Source organism: Chenopodium album, chromosome 18, assembly GCF_948465745.1.
Source record: "Chenopodium album chromosome 18, dcCheAlbu1.1, whole genome shotgun sequence".
Lineage (NCBI taxonomy): Eukaryota > Viridiplantae > Streptophyta > Magnoliopsida > Caryophyllales > Amaranthaceae > Chenopodium > Chenopodium album.
This window is the reverse complement of record NC_137851.1, coordinates 6,714,486-6,735,442: the sequence shown is the minus strand read 5'-3', so window position 1 is coordinate 6,735,442 and position 20,957 is coordinate 6,714,486. Positions and strand designations below refer to the sequence as shown.

Below are 20,957 nucleotides of genomic sequence, written 5' to 3'. Positions count from 1 at the left end.
AATTAGAAATATAAATTTGAGTTAAGTTAAATAATAATGAATTTTATCATCAAAACTACAATACAAATGTTGATTTCATCTTGCACTAAGAAAATCTCGCATACATACATTGCTAGGATGTAATCACAAGGATAATTTCTTTTATAACATTAGAAAAATTAAAATTTCGCACACACTCACTATATGTTCTCACATTTTCTCTATCAATGAACAATAGTCTTTTTAAAAAAAACAAAAATAATTAAATAAATAGTATATTGAAATAATGGTAGAGCATAATTCCTCTATAATTAATGAGTAATTTCATACCTCCAAAAGAGAAATAATTAAAATTTGAGCATAATTTCATACAAACATGTGGGCTAATCACATGCATGGGGACAATAAAATGGCCCCAATTAAGGATTAATACATGTTAAAATCACACAATTAAGTCATCAACATCACCATCACATTAACAGCCCATCATTTTATTTTCTTATTTCTCTCAATTCAACAAATCTTGCAGCCTCGTGAACCTGATTATGGTCAACGGTGAGAGAAATTATACCTGTTTTACAGCACACAAACATACATACTATTTTGACCCACACAATGTATGTTTACAGCTTCAAACATACTCGTGATCGTACCAACTAGTACCATTAAGGCATTAATTAGGGAAGTATTGCTCATTTAACAATTAATTATGTTTGTTATTTATTTGTTTAGTCTTGATAACTATATTGTGTTATATGTCAACTATCTTACTCCGTGTTTGGTTAAAGGGTTGAACAATCATTTTATACATGTACAATAAGATCAATTTATTTATTTATTTAAATTTTGTTTTGTTATGATTGGATTATTTTTTTAAGTCAGTATACTTATTTGGTTAACATGTTGAGTGTGATTTAGTAACATCTTCATTACGTAAATTAGTATTTGACATGCATTAAGTTGAAAAGTTTATTGATTTACCTGATGAAAAACCTTTGATTCTCCGTATTGATCGTATAGCAATCCTTTGGAAAAAGGATTATACATGTTAGTTACTATTTACTATTACTCGTATCGAATTAGAAAACTGAAAATTAGAGATAATTGCATAGGACCAAAAAAAAAAAAAAAAAACAATTAAAAATAATCTTATGGGCTTTGCTCCTTTAAGAAAGTTCAATTAATTTGTATGATCTGAAATTGACATAGATTAACTGACAAGAATAAACCAATTAAAAATCTTATGGGCTTTGCTCCTTTATTTTATTATGGGCCTAAGACACTTAAGTGGTTCCAGCTCGGCCCACGAAAGTCCAATTAAAAAGTATCTGAAATTGATAGATTTGAACTGTCGTAGCACATTCTTCGTATGTTTGAGACATAAATAGATTGAAACACTTGTAATGCTTTGGTTAAAACATTACAAATAAAATGAGAGCTACAAGGTTATAATTTATGATTGATAACTCTAATTTTTTATTATATATTATTTATTTGAATGTTAAGCGAAATTGAAAATGTAGTTGTTATGAAAATTTGCTTAATATTAATCAATTTTAATAACTAGGTTTATTGAAATAACCCATCATAAAACATTACTACTCTTATACACTTGATAGTTTTTGTAAGAAATATATAGGAACTTTTAAAAATGTTTAGTGTGTTGTATTACTCCGTATTAAATTTGAATGACATGTGTTAATTCTACGTGTTTGAAAATTTCAAGTTTTAAATTTGTTGATATTAACGTCTTCTCTCAACACTATATTCACCTTATTCAATACAAGAAAAAATAAAAAATTTCTACGGAGTATATGCGTCTAAAAAATTTACTACTTTATTGGCTTTTTTTTAAAAATCGTTTTGTACCTAGATAATATAATTTATCCTTTTAAAAATCATTAGTGGCTTATTATTACCATTCACACTGTTCTCCAAAACACATGATCCCAAAACCATTGGCAATACAATCCTTCATTTTTGTTAAACTTCTATGCATAGCATAACTACTATCCCAAATCCTAAGTACATTTTCTTTGAAATATGATCATCATGGTGATCAATATACTTAGTGACAATAATTTCATGGTTTAAACACTCGAAAATAGATGACTTGCAAGAATCAAGAGATGATAACATCAATATAAATGTGTAATCCCATTTATTCACGTTTACATTAACATCAATGATAACATGAATATAAGATTGACAAAATTCTTGCGCTATATAACATAATGGAGTAATTAACCCATTTGAGCCTACTTTGGCTATGATTCATTGGCTATATTAGAAGACTTTAATTGTTTTTTAATAATTCCATATGACCATTCCACGATCGAAGAAAATTAAAAATTGACCTTAAATGATACTGGTAGTTTGAACGCGCTAAAAACAATATTTCAAATGCTTGATATATCTCACTTTTGTATTTCTCAATTTGACATTTATTTGAATATTGACTCGTAATAGAATTATATCAATCAATAATTCAATATCCGTAATTAATTTAGAGTTATAAAAAAGTGTTTTGAATAAAAGTTTAGAGCGAGCATTCCGAGCAACTCAAGATGCTATACAAAACTCGTTTTCAAAACTCTAGCATAACTAAATGAGTTCTTTTGGTAACTTCCTGTTAACCTTCCTAACATATGCTAAATGCTTTTGCTTGGCAACTATGGCAAGCCAAGCATCAAAAATCAGTACACGGAATTCTCAACCCTCCTTTCACTGTCATTAATTTAGTCATGGATTAGAACTTTAGAACCGTGTTTTATCATAATTTCGGTCAATTTTTGAACAAAATTAGTACTCTCTCCGTTTTATAATGTTAGTCCATATACTATTTTGGGCGTTTCAAAAAAATCTACTCATATTGAATATATTTCAGTTATAACTTGATTTTTTTTTGGAATTAATTGATTGTGGATTGATGATATAACTCTAACTAAGGAAATTTTTACCTTAAATTATGCAATTATGACTTGTGATTTCCTAATAAAAAATCAAAAAAGTTAAATAAGGTAAAATTATTATAAAATATGTTGTACTTTAATATTAAATTCCAAATATATTTATTTTTTTTTATTTTATGTGATTTATTGCATATGAGACTAACACTATGAAACGGAGAGAGTAAAATTAATACTTCATAAAAAGATAGAGACGTGTTTGATGACATCAAAAAAAACCTTCTTACACACTTTGCTACACTACTAAGATAACCACAGTTTGACTAATCCACCTCAAAACAGAGACTATGTAAAACAAAACATTTTGCACGAACTTTCACACAATTTTCCAAAATTCTCCATTTTATTAATTGAATTCAAAAATCCAACTTTTTATTTTTGATTCTTCAAATTTCCACCCAAAAGATTTGAGCTTTCTTGTGAAATTGGGTGAATTTTCTATGGTATTGTTCATCAAGAGATCAACCAAATTTCCTCGAAAATCAGACCCAAAACTGGATAATTCTCAATCAATTGCTTTGAAATCTTTCCAATCCTACTTATCAGAGAGCTTGAATCGATTGCTCTCTGATAAAAGATATGGATCTCTCTCCTGGTTCATCCCCTGTTTCAAATTTTTACAGGATAAAAACAGAGCATTTGCAAAATTGGTGAAAGATTTAGACTACCCACTTTCAAAATGGAAGGGAAATTTAGCCGAAGATTATCTTTCACATACTTTGAACATGTTAGATGCTTTGAATTCAATCAGTTCATCAATTTCTCATCTGGGTATTTCTCGTCTTACTCTCTGTCATGCTGTAAGTTTAATCCCTAATTCTCCCTCTTCAGCTCTTCATCATTTGAAACCAATCAAACCCAGAAAAATTGAAGCTGGGAACTGCAAAAAAAAGGGTGTTGAAAGCTTCAATTGTGATAAAGAAAGGGTAATTTATGAAGCTATGGTGAAATCAAAAGGGATTGATTTGGCAATTTCTAGGGTTTTGTTATGTGGGTTAAGTGAAGGAAGTGAGGATCATCTGGGTTTGTTGAATTCTGCAGAATTTGAGGGTTTTGATTTGGGGTTTGCTGAAAATTTGATGGTTAAGGAGATTGAAGAGGTAAATGGTGCAGTAAAAGAGATTGAAGCTGATTTGGTTGAAGGTAAAAATTGCAGTAAAAAGAAGTTGGATGCAGAGGAATTGAAGAAGATGTTGGGGAAACTTGAGAATTTACTGGAATTGGTTAATAAAGAGGTTAATTGCTTCTTCTCTGAGGTTTTGGCTAAGAGAAGTGAGTTAATTGATTGTCTTAGGCTTTCAAAAAGTAGTAGTTAGGGTTTAATTTTTCTTGTATATTGTCTAGAAATCGATAAAGAATATGTCTAGTAAAAAGAAGTGTTTTTTTTTTTTTTTTTTTCTTTGTATCAATGTATAGTTGCTTGCCTCAAAGTTTGTTAAGTAGTTTGAGAGGTTTGAGTATATTGTTTCGTGAGAACTGTAGCGACCCTGGTGAATTATACAGGTCAATCTAGTTCAACTTTGTAGGTTAGACTCATTTCCAATGTAAAATTTAGGTCCAGAGTTGCTAAGTAAAGAAGTGTAGTGTTTGTACTTTGTAGTAAAGAATGTTTTGTGAAAAGTATTGTAATGAAGTATATGCATAAAGTTAATGAAATTTCGATTGCAAAGAGTACAAAGTTTTTGCTTTCAGTGTTCATACAGGTTACTTAAGTTCGATTACAAAGAGTTTATTATGTTGGAACTTATATACAGTGATTTGAGAAATTTCGATTGCAAAATTAGTCACCCACCATCTGCATGAATGCATATGTACATTTAACCATCATACTCCACCATGAATGAGATTCTGGATTGCTGTTTTTTTATGCTATTCACTTAAAAAGACACAAGTTTAGTGACATTCTAATATATCATTCACATAGGCTTTGATAAAGCTCTTTCTGTATGACATACAGATAGCTCTTCATCTGTAGAGGAGTAGACTATTCGATACTAGAAGTTGTTAACTAAATATTTACAACTTATTTAATAATGATGTCAAGTTGTCGACTAAGTGCCATAGATATCCTGCTGGCTATAATATATTACCAAAATGTGCTATATCTGGTGCCAATTTGAGCAGCAGCTAGCAATAAGGCAGAGAAAGATGATCAAGGAGAAGCTGCTGGACTTCCACAGTCGCTCTCAGTTGCTTTCCTCTTTCGAATGCTGTCACATGGTGGCCTGAATGTAAGAAACAACAAAGATTTTATATTAAGTGTAGAGAAGTAATCTATGAAATCTTGTGAAATTTGGGAAAGAGACAAGTACCCTAGGTGCAAGGTAACATCCGAATCTGTTTTGTCGTATTCACTGTTGCAGATAGCATCTGAACCTGAAGTAGCATTTGTCTCAGAGGAAACCTTTGCTGCTATGGGATAGTACTCAAGATACATAGGTTCCGGACGGTCAGATGGTGTATGAAATCCTCTAAGTTCAGCAATCTACATATCAGACAAAAGCAGAGTTAACACTGATTTAATCAGCACAGTAAAACTTGCTCCGTGAGGATTAGAAAAGAAAGTTACTTGTCTGCGTAGACTCTCATTCTCTAGCATGGCCCTGTGCTCCTAGATTACAAGGTAAAATCCGCGTCATTAGTCTCAAGAAGAAAACATCATGAACCAAGCATAAAGGCCACCATCATACATCAAACAGAAAATTCTAACTTCAAATTTGTATTGGTTTTTTTAATAAGCATCAAATGCTAACAAATTTCCAGGTACTGTGAAGTACCTGTACGCGTGAATGCTCTAGTTGATCCATCAGTAATTGGTCCTGCAGTAGAAAGTGTTCACAGAAATTTCTATTGATGTAGGTGCGTGTCAAACAATAATACAAGTAGCCTCAAATAGAAGACAGAAATAAACAAAAGGCACCACAAAACTAAAGCCACCTTCTTAGCTTTTATGGACAGTAGGCTTTCATTGAGTTGCTTTTCCAGCTGCTGCAATTCTTTCATGCTCAAGCCTGACAAATCTTTACCCAGCAACCTCCTGTAAATTGATAATGGTTGTTACTAACTCAAGTGATTTGAGTTTAGAATAGTATAGCACAGGCTCGAATTGATGACAAGTTCAAGGAAATATACATTTGCTTCACTTGGAGCCTAGATATTTCATCTTTCAGACTATCAATCTCCTTCAAATCTTCGATCTGCTAATAAGAGCATAGTTTGATAAGAAAGGCTTGCTTATACAAAATAGGCCAATGATTGTGCAGTTGGCCATAAACAACACAATACATCGCTACCGTTATCCAGATACTTTAACATTATCCATCCCTACTGTCTCAAGATAATATTCGAAGGCTCAGCTAGTAAAGGATGTCAAACTATGCAACAGAAAGAAAGGGAGAAATCTTTTTAATCATCAGTTAAGTATGACAATGTAATCTCATCCCTGAGAACTAAAAAACAGAATTCGAGTTTCAGACCCCTGTACCTGAAGCTTTGGTTTTCCCACTGAAACATCAGAAGTTTCCAGAGCATTCTTGTACCTTGCAATTGTTCTCTTCATGCTGTGCATAATGAAACAAAAGTACATAACACTTGAACACATAACAAAAAGCAGAAGTTGTAGCAATTAAACATTTAGCATTAATTCAAATCAAAAGTGCATATTCTGCTACACACTTCAGTTATAACTATACAAGTGATCAATTACAGTGCTCAGCCCATATATATGTGGTGTTAATCTCCCCAAATCAAGGTTAGTAGAATAGTATTACTATTTGTTAGTAATATTTGTTATTGTAAGAAAGAAAAAAAAGAAGAGGAATGAATGCAATTGGACGGTTGGTTGGGGAAGATGGACTTGAAAGTCCAATTGTGGCAGAAGGTTTTTTAATAAACCTTCACTTTGGGGTATTGAGTTTTGTGGACTAAAAGTCCAATAGATGGCAGAAGGTTTAATGTGGAATAGTAATCCACATTAAATAATGGTCAGCAGTGCAAGTATAGATGGATGTTCTTGCATTTGTATTGTGTGTGAGAAGACACAACCGAGCAAGGTGAAGCTAGCTAATGAGAGTAGAAGAAGTGAGTGCATCTCAAGACGAAGGAGAGCACTATTGACATCAATTCTTCCCAACTTTTTTTTCATTATACAAACATTTCATCTATGGTATAATTTTGTGAAAGTTTATGGCCGGGCTACAACATTTTGTATACCAATTGAAAACTTGACTATCCATGACTATCACCTATTGCTTACGATGCTCGGTCCTCCATGCCCCGCCAACTACTTAAGCTAAGTATACGGAGTATCCCAACCCTTCATCAATCACAGTTCACAAGTACTTGTCTCAGACAACAATCCTTACTCCAAATGGGCAAATGGGTATGAAATTCATACATGTTTCTTTTTAAAAAAAAATGATTACAAGTATTTCCAAACAAGTTCATGTAAGAAAAAAAATATATATATGCAAATGTTTTGCTAGCTTCTATAATTTGAAATTATTTCATAGACGTCGTGGCTTTATACTCATGTCCAACTTTCGCGACATATATGTCTAAAATTTTGTCATGTCACTCTCTCATACTACTTGTATACGATACTCATACCCTTATTCAAGTAATTAAAGATTTTTCACAACCAATGTACATGTAAAAGTGCAATTGAAATGAATTAGCCACCATGTAAATAAAGCATAACTAAAATAAAAGTGTAAAGCACTTTTTTCACAGTAAAGCTCTGCTTCTTCAAAATGACAAGGCTAATTTTGTGGACTCACATACATGTTTCAATTTCAGCCACACCACATAGGAGTGCTCAAAAACCACACCATCCCAGTTCGAGGTTTAAAGGGGCAAAATATGTTAGGAGTACATTTACAAACTTTTAAACTAAGGGTAATGCTATCATATAATCATTTAATATCCTTCATTTTTTAGTATTAAGTTGAAATATATCAATAATTCACGAGTAAATCGGTGTAATAAATGTTTATTTATTGTCTATTCTTTTCACTTTTAAGGGTTGTATATATATCTTTTTCCTTAAAATAAATTTTATTTTTATTTTTTTTATCATTACGAGTATTAAATTTATGCTTCCTAAGTTTTTACTCATTTAATGACATGCTTCGTATGATACACATGCCTAGTTACTAATTATGCTATTTCACCTAATATGGTAAATAATCATGAACTTCAACAAAAAAGGTATGCAATTAACTTCGCTTTCTTAGAAAGAAGAAAAGGGGAAAAAAAAAATACATAAATGCTTTAATTTTAATTTTAATTTTTTTTTTCTTATTTATAATTTGTGCACCAAAATATAATCGGGCAAGGAAAGGAGTAGAAGAGTCTTTCCGGGGCTTAAAATTAAATAGTGGATATTTTAAGAAATAGCTTTGCAATTCAACCCAAAAATAGCAAGTTTATTCGTACAAAAAATTTAAAGCTATGGAAAAAAAGAAAACACAAAATTTTCTTTTACTATTCAAATTTTGACGATCAAAACAAGTTGAATGTTCTAACTTGTTATTAATTTCAAGGAAATTACTTGGAAAAAAACAACCAGACTAGCAGTCAACAAGGTCAAACAAATTAAACATGACATGCAATGGAAAATAGAAAACACATAATTTTAGACCGACAAACGACAATCAAACTTAAAAATCAAACCTTTGTAATAATAATCCCAGAAATTTCAACATGCAACATACTAAAGATAACATTTTTCTTATTCTTAAATAAAAAAGCTCCCTTTTTTAGTGTTTTTGGATAAAAATAAAATTCATATATTCAAAAGAAATTCCCTAAAATATTAAACAAAATTTAAAGAGAAGAAGATTACTTAATAATTACCTAGAGCTAGAAAACTCAAAGAGTCTTCCAGTACTAGAGAAGATGATAAGAGCAACCTCAGCATCACAAAGAACAGCAAGTTCATGAGCTTTTTTAAGCAACCCAGAACGACGTTTCGAGAATGTAACTTGTCTGCTATTTGCATTTTCGATCTTCTTTATTTCAATCTTACCACGACCCATTTCAATTCAACAATAACCCAGAAATACCCACAATTTAATTTCTTAAAAACCCTAAAAAAATGAAGATAAAAATCAACAATCCCCTGTTTTTTTCTCCCCTGTCTTTCTGCTTAAGAATATATAGAAAAAAGCTTCCTTTTTTGTTATTGTTCTAAACTTAGAAAAAGAAGAAAATGGGGGTTGCTAAAAATGGAGAGAGAAAGAGAAAGAAGAGGGAGAATGAAGGAGATCAAAAGAGGAGAAGAGAGAGATTATAAAGAAAGAATACAACTCCTTTGATGTCCAATTGGAGAGAAGGTTAGAGAGAGAAAGAGAACGCCTAGAAATGGTAAGTCTGCATGGCAAAGTCTACACTGTTGCATGACCCTTTTTGCCACATTTAGAGCGTTTTCTGTATTTTTTGTGCCTACTTGTGGGCCACCCATACCCTCTTTTTTTTTTTATTTCCTTTGAGGGGGTACCAAATTATTTTAGGGAAATTTATAAATTCATATAAACCTAAATAAATACGAGCATTAATTAATTACGCAAATTCTAGTATAAGACGGTTTATAAAGCGCGATTAGAAAATGAGTATAGACTTTTAGAGAATGTTGCATCGTTGGGTGTATACAAAGTGGTATATATATGTATATATATATTCAAAAGATAATAATCATTAAAGAAATTAAGAAAAATAAACAATGGATAGACCCGAATACATAAAAAGAACTCTTAGCAAAACATAATTATATAAAATTTGAAAATAATAAGCTTTAATTAGAAAGTCCAATAAAAAATACCAAATCCTACAAAACACATACAAAAAAAAATAAAATAAAATAAAATAAAATAAAATTATTGTAATATTTTGTATGACTATGGGCCTGTTCTGATTTACTTAACTAAAATAAGCTGAAGTGTACTTTTTATGAGAGAAGGATATTAGGATTTAAAATGAGCTGAAATTAGGCCGAAAAAAAACAGGTGCTATATCAAATTAGTCCATAAGTTTATAATTTTGTATAATACGAGTCCTACTTAATAGAATAAAGGAAACAAAATCAATTTTTTTTCCAATATATGAAAAGGGATTTGTTGATGTGATATACTCCATATGATGGTACCAAAATAGTGGGAAATCTTGGTGACTACGTTTAAATATGGAGTTAATGGTTTAACTTTTTACCTTTTTTTTTAGGTGAAGAAGAGAAAGAGAGTGATGAGATTTATCATTTGTTGTACGAGGGGACACATCACTACATCAGTAAATTTTGTAAATGCTGACTACGTGTTTTACACTTTTGCTTAATTTTTCTTTTTTCTCTCAATGTTTCAAAATATAAAGCCACTTGCAAATTTTAAGCTTAAGTTTCCCTTAACTAGAGATTTCCTTCTCTGATGAGATGATTAACTACCGGAAATATAAAATTTATTCATTCATATCTTAATCAAATTTCTTTAGCTATAGATGGATATACTTTACAAATTAAAAATCATTATATTGGACTACAAAATTTTTTTCTTTAATGAGACGATTAACTAGCTTTGAGTGTATTGATTTTTTTTTTTTCAATTCATTCGTAATGTTAATGTACAAGCAGCTACTGATATAATCAGAATATCACGTCTTATTATTTGGTGTTATTATATACTCATTTAACATTTTTACATACAGTTACTTTTATAGTTTTATTACCTTCTTTTCCATGTATCCCTTACAAATGCATTTAAGATATTCCAAAAACATATATAAGGTTGTATGACATATATAGTATGAATAGTGTGAACTTAGTTCTTGTGGAAAAAGCAATATTTCCAATGTGATATGCTTTTCAAATCTAAAATAAAAAGAGTATACATGTGCACTCATAACTCATAAGGAGTAGTAGCTTAAAGTGGAATATCAGTACTAGAAATAGAGTAAGGCAAAAATTAAAGAAGGAAAAAAACAAAGGAAGCATGATCTACCAATTACATTTATTCAACAAAATGAAACTACGTAGGTCCTCTAAAAAAAAGGGAAATTACCTAAATTAGGGGATGTTTGTATTATGAGAATAATATAGGGTTGAGATTGGAGATTGTTACATCAAGGGCATGGGATCAACATCCCAAAATAGGATAAAATATGGACGTGAATGGGTAATGAAATGGACGGCCAAATATAAAATAAATCCTTTTTTTCGAAGTTTTTATATAATTAGTTTTATGAATATATATATTTATAGAGTCTATATTTACCTTATCTGTCAAGAAAAAATTGTCTTATTAATAGTATAATTTGAATTAGCAATTAAATTCTTAATATATATGAACGAAGAAAAAAATAGCTTAGGTATTACTTCGTACTTCGTATATGTTTCTTAACATGGCTCTATGCCTCTATTAATAAGCTCAATGGAAATAGAAAAACTTTGTGGTACTTATCACCATTTTAAGGGAAATTATTAGGCAATAACGTTGTGACATTAGAATTATTTTATTCTCTTTCAGCACAGTACACTATTTTTTTATTTTATTTTTTTTACGCACACTATTTTTTCTTAGAAAGTGATGACTCTAATCCTAATTTAGTCAATTAAAGTTGTCTTGACTCAAGTCTATATCGTGACATGGGTACCAAAGAAATTTGTTTCTCTTCTCTTTTGTTGACGACTACTCAACTAGACAAGAAAAAGGCAAACACAAGTATAATTTCTTTGATTTTTTAAAATTGGTGTTTATATATTATGCATTTTAATTAGTTAAGTGAGTGAAAAATAAAATACTTAAATATTTAATTCCTAATGAGCATTGTTGTAGATCAGATTGAAAAGAAAGCTTAATACATACGTATATAGGGGCAAATATTTAGCTACCTAACATTTAGGTAAATGACAATTTATCATAGGAATATTGCATAAATGCCATTGAGATCTTGTTATTTCATTTTTAAGAAGTAAACAAGTAAAGGGTGAGTATGAATGAAGAAAAGCTAATTTGTTTAATTCGCTCTATCAAGTGGCTAATAAGTCAATTATAGCAACTATGAGTACTCATGTTCTCATTATATTTAAACTGCGCCAAAAAAAACAAAAAAAAAAAATATATATATTTAAGCAAAATAAATGCAATAGCCTATTAAACACTAAAATTGCTTGAATCTTTAACAAGAACAAGTATAAGACTCACAACTCACAAAAAGGTACTTCTGTCGTTTTTTAATGCCCCATAATGACATTTTACGCATGTCGATGCAAAACTTTAACCAATAATATATTTAATTATCATCACCTATAAATTACGTATAACTGTATAAGAATTGAACATTTATAATTTCATCATTGAGACTATTCCAACAAGTATCCATAATACTTTTTTTTTTCTTATGTAAAAATTCACAAATATTGATTTAAATATGTTTAATGAATAGTGTCAAAATTCCAATGGGATACTTAAAAAAAATGGAGGGAGTAGTAATTAAAATGCAAGTTTTGGGGGAAAAAATGAAATAAAAAGGAGAAGGGCAATCTAAGATTCATAGGCTATCCCTAAATAAACTAAAAAAAGAAAGGAAGCAGAAAATGCGCATAAACCCACTTTAAGAAATTGGTTAAATATCATTCTAAGAACAACTTGCTGAAATGCTAAAGTTTCTAGTTCCATTAACATTTCCTAATTTGAGTTGATCTTTAAATTCCAAGAATATATTTTAACCAAGTTTAGAAACTCCACTTGTATTACTCTTTCCTCTTCAACTAGTGGAATTATAAAATAATCATATAAATAGTTATTAGTTTATTACTTAATTAGGATGATTTTCTTTTTGTGGGTGAGAATTCATAGCAACACACTTACGCACTCATATCTAGTTAAATAGGTTGAAAATTATAGGGTTATTATATAAGGGGGAAAAAACTATAGGAGTATAGGATCCTCCAACTTATAACAAAGATGAAAGAATTGGACATATGTATCTTAATTGAGAGAGTATCCACTCTTACTCTAATATTCCAAAACTACACCATAGTAAAGCATTATGCTATCCAAAATTACTAGTGCCAAACTTATAATTTGGGTGGCGAGCATCTTAGTCAAAAAGATGGTGGTGGATCGTGATGGCTTGTATGTGTTTCATATAGTGTACATGACTTGAAGCTGATTGTAAGGTTGTCTCCAGTCATTTTTAATGTGTTACATGTGAATGTATGTCATGGTGCGTTAATTCAGACATTTCTATCATGAAGTTTCACAAACATGAGTTCTTCATAATTGCTTTGTTATAACTGGAAGTTGTTGCTGATTTTCTCTCCTTGTTGCTTGTAGCTCACATCATTGGAACCTTCTATCTGGGTAAGGAAAGAACTGGAATTGCCTTCCATGTCTCCACACAAGAACCTCAAAGAGGTCAAGTTGTCAAGAATTAATGTTGTACTCACCTACCAGTACGACACTTCAAAAATTTTATGGTTTAAGATTTAATAGTGCCCAAAGTGAAATTTGGATGATCTGTTTTCATTGTATGTGACACGTCTCAAATTTATTAATGTCAATTCATACATTTTGTTATTTATTTACATCATCTAAGGTCATCCAAGAAGTTAACTGTGATATTGTTGCCAATCCTTGCCATGTTGGGTACATGATAAAAAAAATAAAATAAAATAAATAAATAAAATAAAAAATAAAAAACTGTTTCTCAAGAATTTGACGTGTTTAAAAATGAAGAAAAATGAACCCCTGAATGGCTGAATCTGTTTTTCAAGAATCTGATGTTACTTGAAAATGAACAAAAATGAACCCCTCCCATTTATGAATAATGCATATATGGTTTAATTATGCTTCTATATAAATTACGCGATTACAATACAGGGAATAACACTTACATAGGCTAAATTAGCTCACGACAACTCTCTCTTCTTGGAGGAAACAGATTATTACAATGACAATTTTTCAAATCAAACATAACAAAACACGTCAAAGCTTTATTAATACAGAAAACACCTCACTTACATAGTTGCATACCACGTAATAGTGAAGCAATCTGCTAGATCATAGCTTCTATAGAAAAATCTGTGAACCCCTTTTTTTTCCAGCTACGAGGCTCTGAATTGAGTCTTCACTTATTTCATAACTCTCAACTTCTTCGTAACAAGAATTATACACATCTAATGTTACACAGATTGGTATAGCAATATAACCTAATGACTATGTTAGGTTGTATATGAATAGGTATAGAGGATCATAGCTTGTCACCAGCTAAAGGATGTGACGCTATGTTAGCCGGCTCCTCATTCTTTCTACAGATATATATGAAGTGGCAATCTGGGTCTTGCAAGACAAAATCAGGTGGAAACAGGCCGTCCTCGGACAGAGGGATAGGCTCCAAGCATGATTTGATGGAAGCAACAGCCGAGCCTTCAAACCCAGGTCTTGCTGTAGAAACAAAATAAATTCAAACGACTTCAAACATGGATCAATAAAGGCTTAATTGCAGGGAAAGGTAAGGAGCAATTAAGTTCAAAGAAGTCATTAAGCAATTAGTGGACATGATACATCATGAATCTATGACAAAGCACATAGTTCCCACTTCCTAGACACAGATAATAATAGGTCTTCATCTATTTTTGAGGTACAACCAACAGCAGCAAGCACACTGTCATAAAGATACTGGATGCCTAGGTTTAACAACTCTTTGAGATCTTTTATTATCGGATTTTCTAGCCCTTTTAGTCATCTCTTACAGTCGGAACTTCTAATCCTTTTAGTCATTTAGGTCAGCAAAACAAAAACAAAAACAAAAACAAAAAGAAAGAAAAAAAGAAATGGCATGCCATGCCAAAAAGAATGTCCCTAAAGCACACGCACATACTTTTGTCCAACGTGGATACATGTAGTTTTGTCAAGGTTTTCTGCGAAGGATCATACTAATGTCTAAAACAAATAAGACAAGGGGATGAGACCATTATGGCATGGCAGGTGAAGGATTTGAGTAATGCAGCACTAAACACCATCATAGTCAACTTCTTTCTTTACTTTTCCCTAAGCAACTCTCCTATGCCCCCAAAGTCAATACAGATATGAGGTCGGATGTCTCCAACCAACTAGCACCAAAAAGGCCACATTTTCACCTAGTGTCAGGCATATCTAGCATGACGGAGATACTGAATAAAGCATAAACAATTTATGGACAAAATTTGGAATATTCAAATGAAAAGTCTCCAAAGTGAGCAATTCAAAATTTTGCCATAAGCATCATAATAGACCAAAGCCAATATGATCAGTGCTATCCTGCATAGAGTCAATAGACTCAATACCTCATCATAGCACAATATCAGTGTGGAACAGCAAGAGGGATGGAGCTCAATATGTGTACAGATCACCCTCACACGTCACCCTAACCAGACAGGATATAATACCTCATTAATATGCAAAACCTTCTAGCCAAAGTCACCATATAACTAAGCATATGCTTGATTTTCTGGAGAGCAAAACCTCGTGCAATGCAACACGGCTTGCATATATAGCCTACAAACAAATGATGTTTAGGATGATAATAGCACTTACATAACTTATCAGATCATCAAAAGTCCATCTATTAGTCTAAATAACATAGTAGGACAGAACTAAAGATACGAAAATAGGAATATTATTAGATAGTAGTAATTCTAGTAAGGCCCTTAGCCCTAGCAACCAAAGGTCTCTAATACACATCCCAGGTAGGTGTTATAATCCGCCTAGGGTGCTATATTCCTTTTAGGATGAAATATTCTCCAGCTCCAGTGTGTGGCTTAAGACTAAAGAGCATTTGAAAAATATGATTCAGAATGATCTCAAGATCTCTTGTCCTGACAACTCACCAACTACTAATAATCTATCTACAAAAAACATCATACATCAATAGACTGTGAACTGAACAGTTAGCGTCAACAACATTCCTTGGGTCCTTTCCAAGAGCTAAGGACAATGATTTGATATCACCTTAAATACGGAGGCCATGTATAATAGCCTCTATATTATCCACATTTGGACTAGCTTCATTATTATGCACAACATCCCAGTTCACGTGTTTACGATGTACATAATTTCGATGTTGATCAAAGCAACCCGAGCTAATTTGTCAAAGAGACTGATCATGCTGTGGGGGTTCTTTGGTACACAAAAAGCTGCCGTACACAGCCCGCACTGCTTATAGAGCTATATATAGGGGGGGGGGGAGTGATAATTCATGGAATAGCCAGGTGGCGCTTTTAAATCTCCTAAGGCAAGGACCTAGGGTCAATTCTCAGTACTCATTACAAATAAGGTAGGAGTTAGAGCACCAACTTGCCAAGGGCATAACACGCCATTGGTATCCCCTAGCCCCATAAAACTACCCTCTGGTTTACTTTACTTTCTCCCGTTTTATTGCCCACCATCTACCAAATGCATATTCAAGCAATCACAATTCACTAGTCCTATGCTAACACACTATTGGTTATACTGAGAATTCAACTCATTATTTACACTCTTTAATATCAGTAAAAAGTCAGCAGGACAATTTTGGTGGAATTAAGTTAGTACTTAAATGCTTGAATTCAGCGTTGAGCCTACATAATACAACTTCAAACTTAAACACATCAAGGAGGTACAGAACCACAACCTCTACCATGTACAACCATATACAAGTGGCAGCATCAGGCTCTATGGCTAAATCATTTCAACCTATTAGGCTCATTAGCTAATGAGTAATGACAGACAAAAAGGGCTCTCAATTCTTATCTTACTTAAAACTTCTAAGCGCTGAATTACTACAATAATATTACAACTAAAGTGAAATCAAGCTAGAAAAAAGAAAAAGAGGAATCATTTTAAATTATTTGAAACTATGGAAAACACATCTCAATTGTTCACGAAACATTGACCAAAAGAAATTCGGCAGTGTAGCTTGAACACTAACACAAAAGAAAGTTGAGGTTACAACTAAAAACTTACGTATAATGTACAGTTCAATTTTCCAATTATACACTGATCGGTTAATATAAGGCATCCTCACATGTGGATCACCATACGTAATCTGCAAAAGGGAAAAACAAAAATGGATTATCTGTCTAGAAATTGATACGCTTTCAGCAAAAGCCAAGTGCAAGACATGGACAAAGATAACAGAGTATATAGTTACCAACATATATACTCCTCCAGGCTTAAGTAGCCTGCAAGAAAACATTATCCTCTAATCAAGGAAATTTTGGACATAAAAGTTTGAATGAAAATAAAAAAGACTAAAATATTGCGAACTTAAAGTAACTATCTCAAAACCTGCTGACTTCACCCAACATCCGAGAAGCACTTATTATAGCTTCAGTACCGCACTTCAAAAAAGAGGGTCAAAATTAGAAAATGAATGATTAAAACGATAAATAATCACACCTTTAAGTAGTTGAAGCAAGGAGTTTCTCACCATCAAAGAATCAAGAGTTCCTATTTTGCCGACAGTAATATATAAGATGGAGGGAAAAAAAAAAAAAACATTGTTAATGCTACAGTACTTCGGTGGAGAACACAGCCATGAAATCAATACATTCACATATGATAAAATTACCTTTATCAATAACACTGCCAAATGAATCATCTGGGAAAAAACTCATATCTCTAACATCCATCTGCATATCTATAAGACCAGATAAGGAAGCTATTCTGTAGAACTTACAATTGTGAACTTAATGGAGATGATATTGCAGGATATTAAATTATCTCATAGCAAAAGTACAGAACAATTGACATAATAAAATAGTCCAAAGTAAATAACAAAAAGAAGAGGCTGCAAGAATACATTTCAGTTGAGGTATGTGTGCATGCTTCCCTCTCATCATGTCAATGGCAACCGTAGAAATGTCAATGTTCATAATCTCCTCATATCCATCTTTCACCATATCCTCTGATATGACTAAAAAAATTGAAAAACTAGAATCAGCAACTTTGGTCATGAGGAGCAAAAAATTGATTTTACAGAAATTAAATGTTGATCTTTAAGTAGCTAATAGGTTTTATTTTTATACAAGGATATGTTCAATAGAAAATCAAAGAACTGGATAGAATTGGAAGAACAGCTCCTCCTTATGAAAACATTGAATAATAAGAAACAGTCAACACTTGGAGAATATGTCACCAACACAGGGAGTCAATGGATAAACAAACTTCCATAAGATTACTATCCACTAACATCAGTGATTTGTCAACCCAGGAACTCTAACACATAGAGCACAAACAGTATATACCATTAAGCATATAAAATTGACCAAAGTTTCGTAGTCAAATTTAACATGGTAAAAGCATGTAAGATGATATAAGTCTGACATCCAAGCATAGCGTGCCTACTAATCTTCAAGTAAACGATATTCCACAAGTGAATCGACCGAAGTCTTTCGTATATAAGTATATAACATACTATGGCCATAAATCTTCCTCTAAGGAACAACTTAGAGAAATCACACCTTCACAAACAAAGTTGCCTTCATTGAAGTATTTCAGTGCAGCAAAGTCCATACTAAACCTTAAGATAAGAACTATAGATGGTACTGATTGCTAACAAATCGATGCAAAAATTAAGCCATATCATCACTCCCCTCACCCACGTAGACAAAAAAATACCAGACAGCATACCGGTGCAAATAATTCCCAGATTCACCAACTCATAAGTATTTGACTTTAATGCCCTAAATAACCTCAAGATCCATTACTTCACACTAAACATCTCACCAAGTCAACTCCGATCACAATTATGCAAGAGAAATCCTATACTAAACACAAGATAAGGCGTGGTTTACATTAATCTCGAAATTCCGGGTACTGTATCAATCCTGAATTAAATTGCTAGAGTAGCCAAGTCCAATCCACTCCTTGAATTAATCATCAAAAGCATCCATTCCATAAAATTCCAAGTCAAATCTATGCCACCATTCTACCTCACTCAAAAGTCAAACTGACCTAACAACCAGCATTATAGCAGCATAAACATTAATCTAACGAAACATTATAAAACGATACAATATATTCACCAGAAATCCACCCATATACAATTGGCTATCAATCAAATAATTTCAAATTTCTAATAAAGCTGTAATTTTTTTTCAGTTAAAAGCATTTCTTGTTGCATTAATGTCAATCACCACTAATACAAACAAAATCAAACAGTTCAAAACACTCGATTCTAACATTTTAAACCCAAAATCATTATCCAAACAATCAAAAAAAAAAAAACCCAGAATTCCTAAATAAGTTATCTAGCTTAAATCAACAAATTACAAATAAAATTTTTTTTTAAAAAAAAAAAAGGAAGCAAACAATAAAGGGTAGGGAAAAAAATGGATGATAAAATTTAAAAAAAATTACCAGCATTTCCACAACCAACCATGAGAACACGAGAAGAAGTGGGGACAAATTTGCGAACAAAAGGACGAAGAGCAGAGTAACGTTGATACCAATCAAAGGAGCCGGATTCTTGAATGTAACGAGCATCCCAATACAGGGAATTGCCATAGTCGTAAGTGTTACAGCTTGAAACGTCTCTGAACATGGCGGTATTGTTATTGTTATTGTTATTCATAGAAGAAGGTGAAGAAGACGAGTAGGGAGGAGAGAGAAATGGTGTGTTGTGTTGGTCAATCCCAATATTTGGTGGCAGGGGATCTGGGTATTGGACTACAGTATAATGTGTGGCCAACTGGAATTTTTTAGGGATTTTTTTTATTGAAATTGATTGGCTTTGGGTAGAAATGTTTAACACCATATAATTGCAGTTACTTTGGGGCTGTTTGGTTCGTTAAAGTGCGAGGAAATACATGTTTATCGGCCTTTGGTAAATTAAAAGGTATATTAAGACATTTCACTTATTTATTTGAGGCCAAATTTGTACTTTCTTCCCTTTCTTCCTCCTCCATTACAGTTCACTAAACTTTCTTCCTCTTCCATCAGTCCATCACAGCAACAACATCACCACCTAAATTGGTTTAAATTGCTTCCACGAAAAGGATGCTATCCCTAAGGAATATGAACCTAATTTACACCCCCTTGCTATTAGGGTGTCTTTTTGTTATCGACTTATCGGCGTTAGAGTGGTTGTTGAGAAAGGAGGAAGAAGGGAAGAATAGGAGGGACTCGAAGAGGATGACTGTGATGGTTCGTGGTTGACCGGCAAGATGACAGGGGGGTAGACGGAGATGGTGGTGGTGGTTCGTCATTCCTGAATCGTGATGCTATAACTAAGTTTTTTTAATTTATAATGGTTCCAATCAGCCTGATTGACTGGGGCGGCCTTTTAAATTGGAATGTATAGGTGTGGAATCTCATATATTAACTCTAGCCTTTCTCCTATTCTTTAAAGACATGAGATCAAATGGGAAACTCACCTTGGTGACTTTGGAGGATTCACTCACCCTCTTACTATATTCTCAAGAGTTGACATGAATAGTTTGATATTGATTCTAGTTTAGTTCGAAGTTTTTTAATCTAATTTGGTGTATTGCCTTGGCTAATGGGAGTTTGGCAATTGGCTTTTTACCTAGCCTTTGGCTTTTTAGTTTGGTCAACAGCCAAAAAATATGTTTGGTGGTTGGTTTTTTTTGTTTTTGTTTGCTTTTAAGCTGGCTTTTTTTTTCGCCAAAAACCAAAAGCTAATAGGAGTAGCTTTTTCTATCGGCTTTTGGCTTGTTGGCCCACTTTATCACTAATAAACAGCTAACAACCATTAATAATTTTACCAAATACTTTTGTAAATAGCCGGCTTAAACAACTAACTTAAAAAGCCAATCCATACAACTAATACTTCCAGCTAGTCAAACAAGTCAAGCAAACAACCAAAAGTCAATCGCCGATGGCCAAACAACCCCTAAATCTTGACTTTATTTTTTACATCTGATGTACAAGAAAAGATATAATCAAATGAAATCTACAAAATTAAAGATCATAAATTCTTATACTTGGCTGGCCACACGGTACGACTAACCACACATGGGTTACTTGTTAGTTTTAT

At 32.3% G+C, this 20,957-nt stretch overlaps 3 protein-coding genes across 3 annotated transcripts; 1 reads left to right on the top strand and 2 right to left on the bottom strand.

The window, feature by feature from the left end:
• The first annotated feature begins 3,388 nt into the window (after positions 1 to 3,388).
• LOC145591678 (protein BPS1, chloroplastic-like) lies at positions 3,389 to 4,931 on the top strand. The gene is made up of 2 exons (XM_081648185.1): positions 3,389 to 4,220; positions 4,906 to 4,931. The coding sequence occupies exons 1-2, from the start codon at positions 3,389 to 3,391 to the stop codon at positions 4,929 to 4,931; spliced, it is 858 nt and encodes a 285-aa protein (XP_081504311.1).
• On the bottom strand, positions 4,663 to 9,314 carry LOC145592891 (agamous-like MADS-box protein AGL15). The gene is made up of 8 exons (XM_081649403.1): positions 8,805 to 9,314; positions 6,433 to 6,508; positions 6,081 to 6,145; positions 5,886 to 5,985; positions 5,726 to 5,767; positions 5,518 to 5,559; positions 5,261 to 5,433; positions 4,663 to 5,173 (listed from the first exon to the last, which is right to left on the bottom strand). Exons 1-8 carry the CDS (start codon positions 8,984 to 8,986, stop codon positions 5,101 to 5,103), a joined length of 753 nt encoding a protein of 250 aa, XP_081505529.1. The 5' UTR covers positions 8,987 to 9,314; the 3' UTR covers positions 4,663 to 5,100.
• Positions 9,315 to 13,756: 4,442 nt separating this feature from the next.
• LOC145592890 (uncharacterized) lies at positions 13,757 to 19,753 on the bottom strand. The gene is made up of 8 exons (XM_081649402.1): positions 19,319 to 19,753; positions 17,760 to 17,873; positions 17,529 to 17,597; positions 17,388 to 17,407; positions 17,246 to 17,298; positions 17,109 to 17,139; positions 16,922 to 17,003; positions 13,757 to 14,383 (listed from the first exon to the last, which is right to left on the bottom strand). The coding sequence occupies exons 1-8, from the start codon at positions 19,713 to 19,715 to the stop codon at positions 14,190 to 14,192; spliced, it is 960 nt and encodes a 319-aa protein (XP_081505528.1). The 5' UTR covers positions 19,716 to 19,753; the 3' UTR covers positions 13,757 to 14,189.
• Positions 19,754 to 20,957: the final 1,204 nt, after the last annotated feature.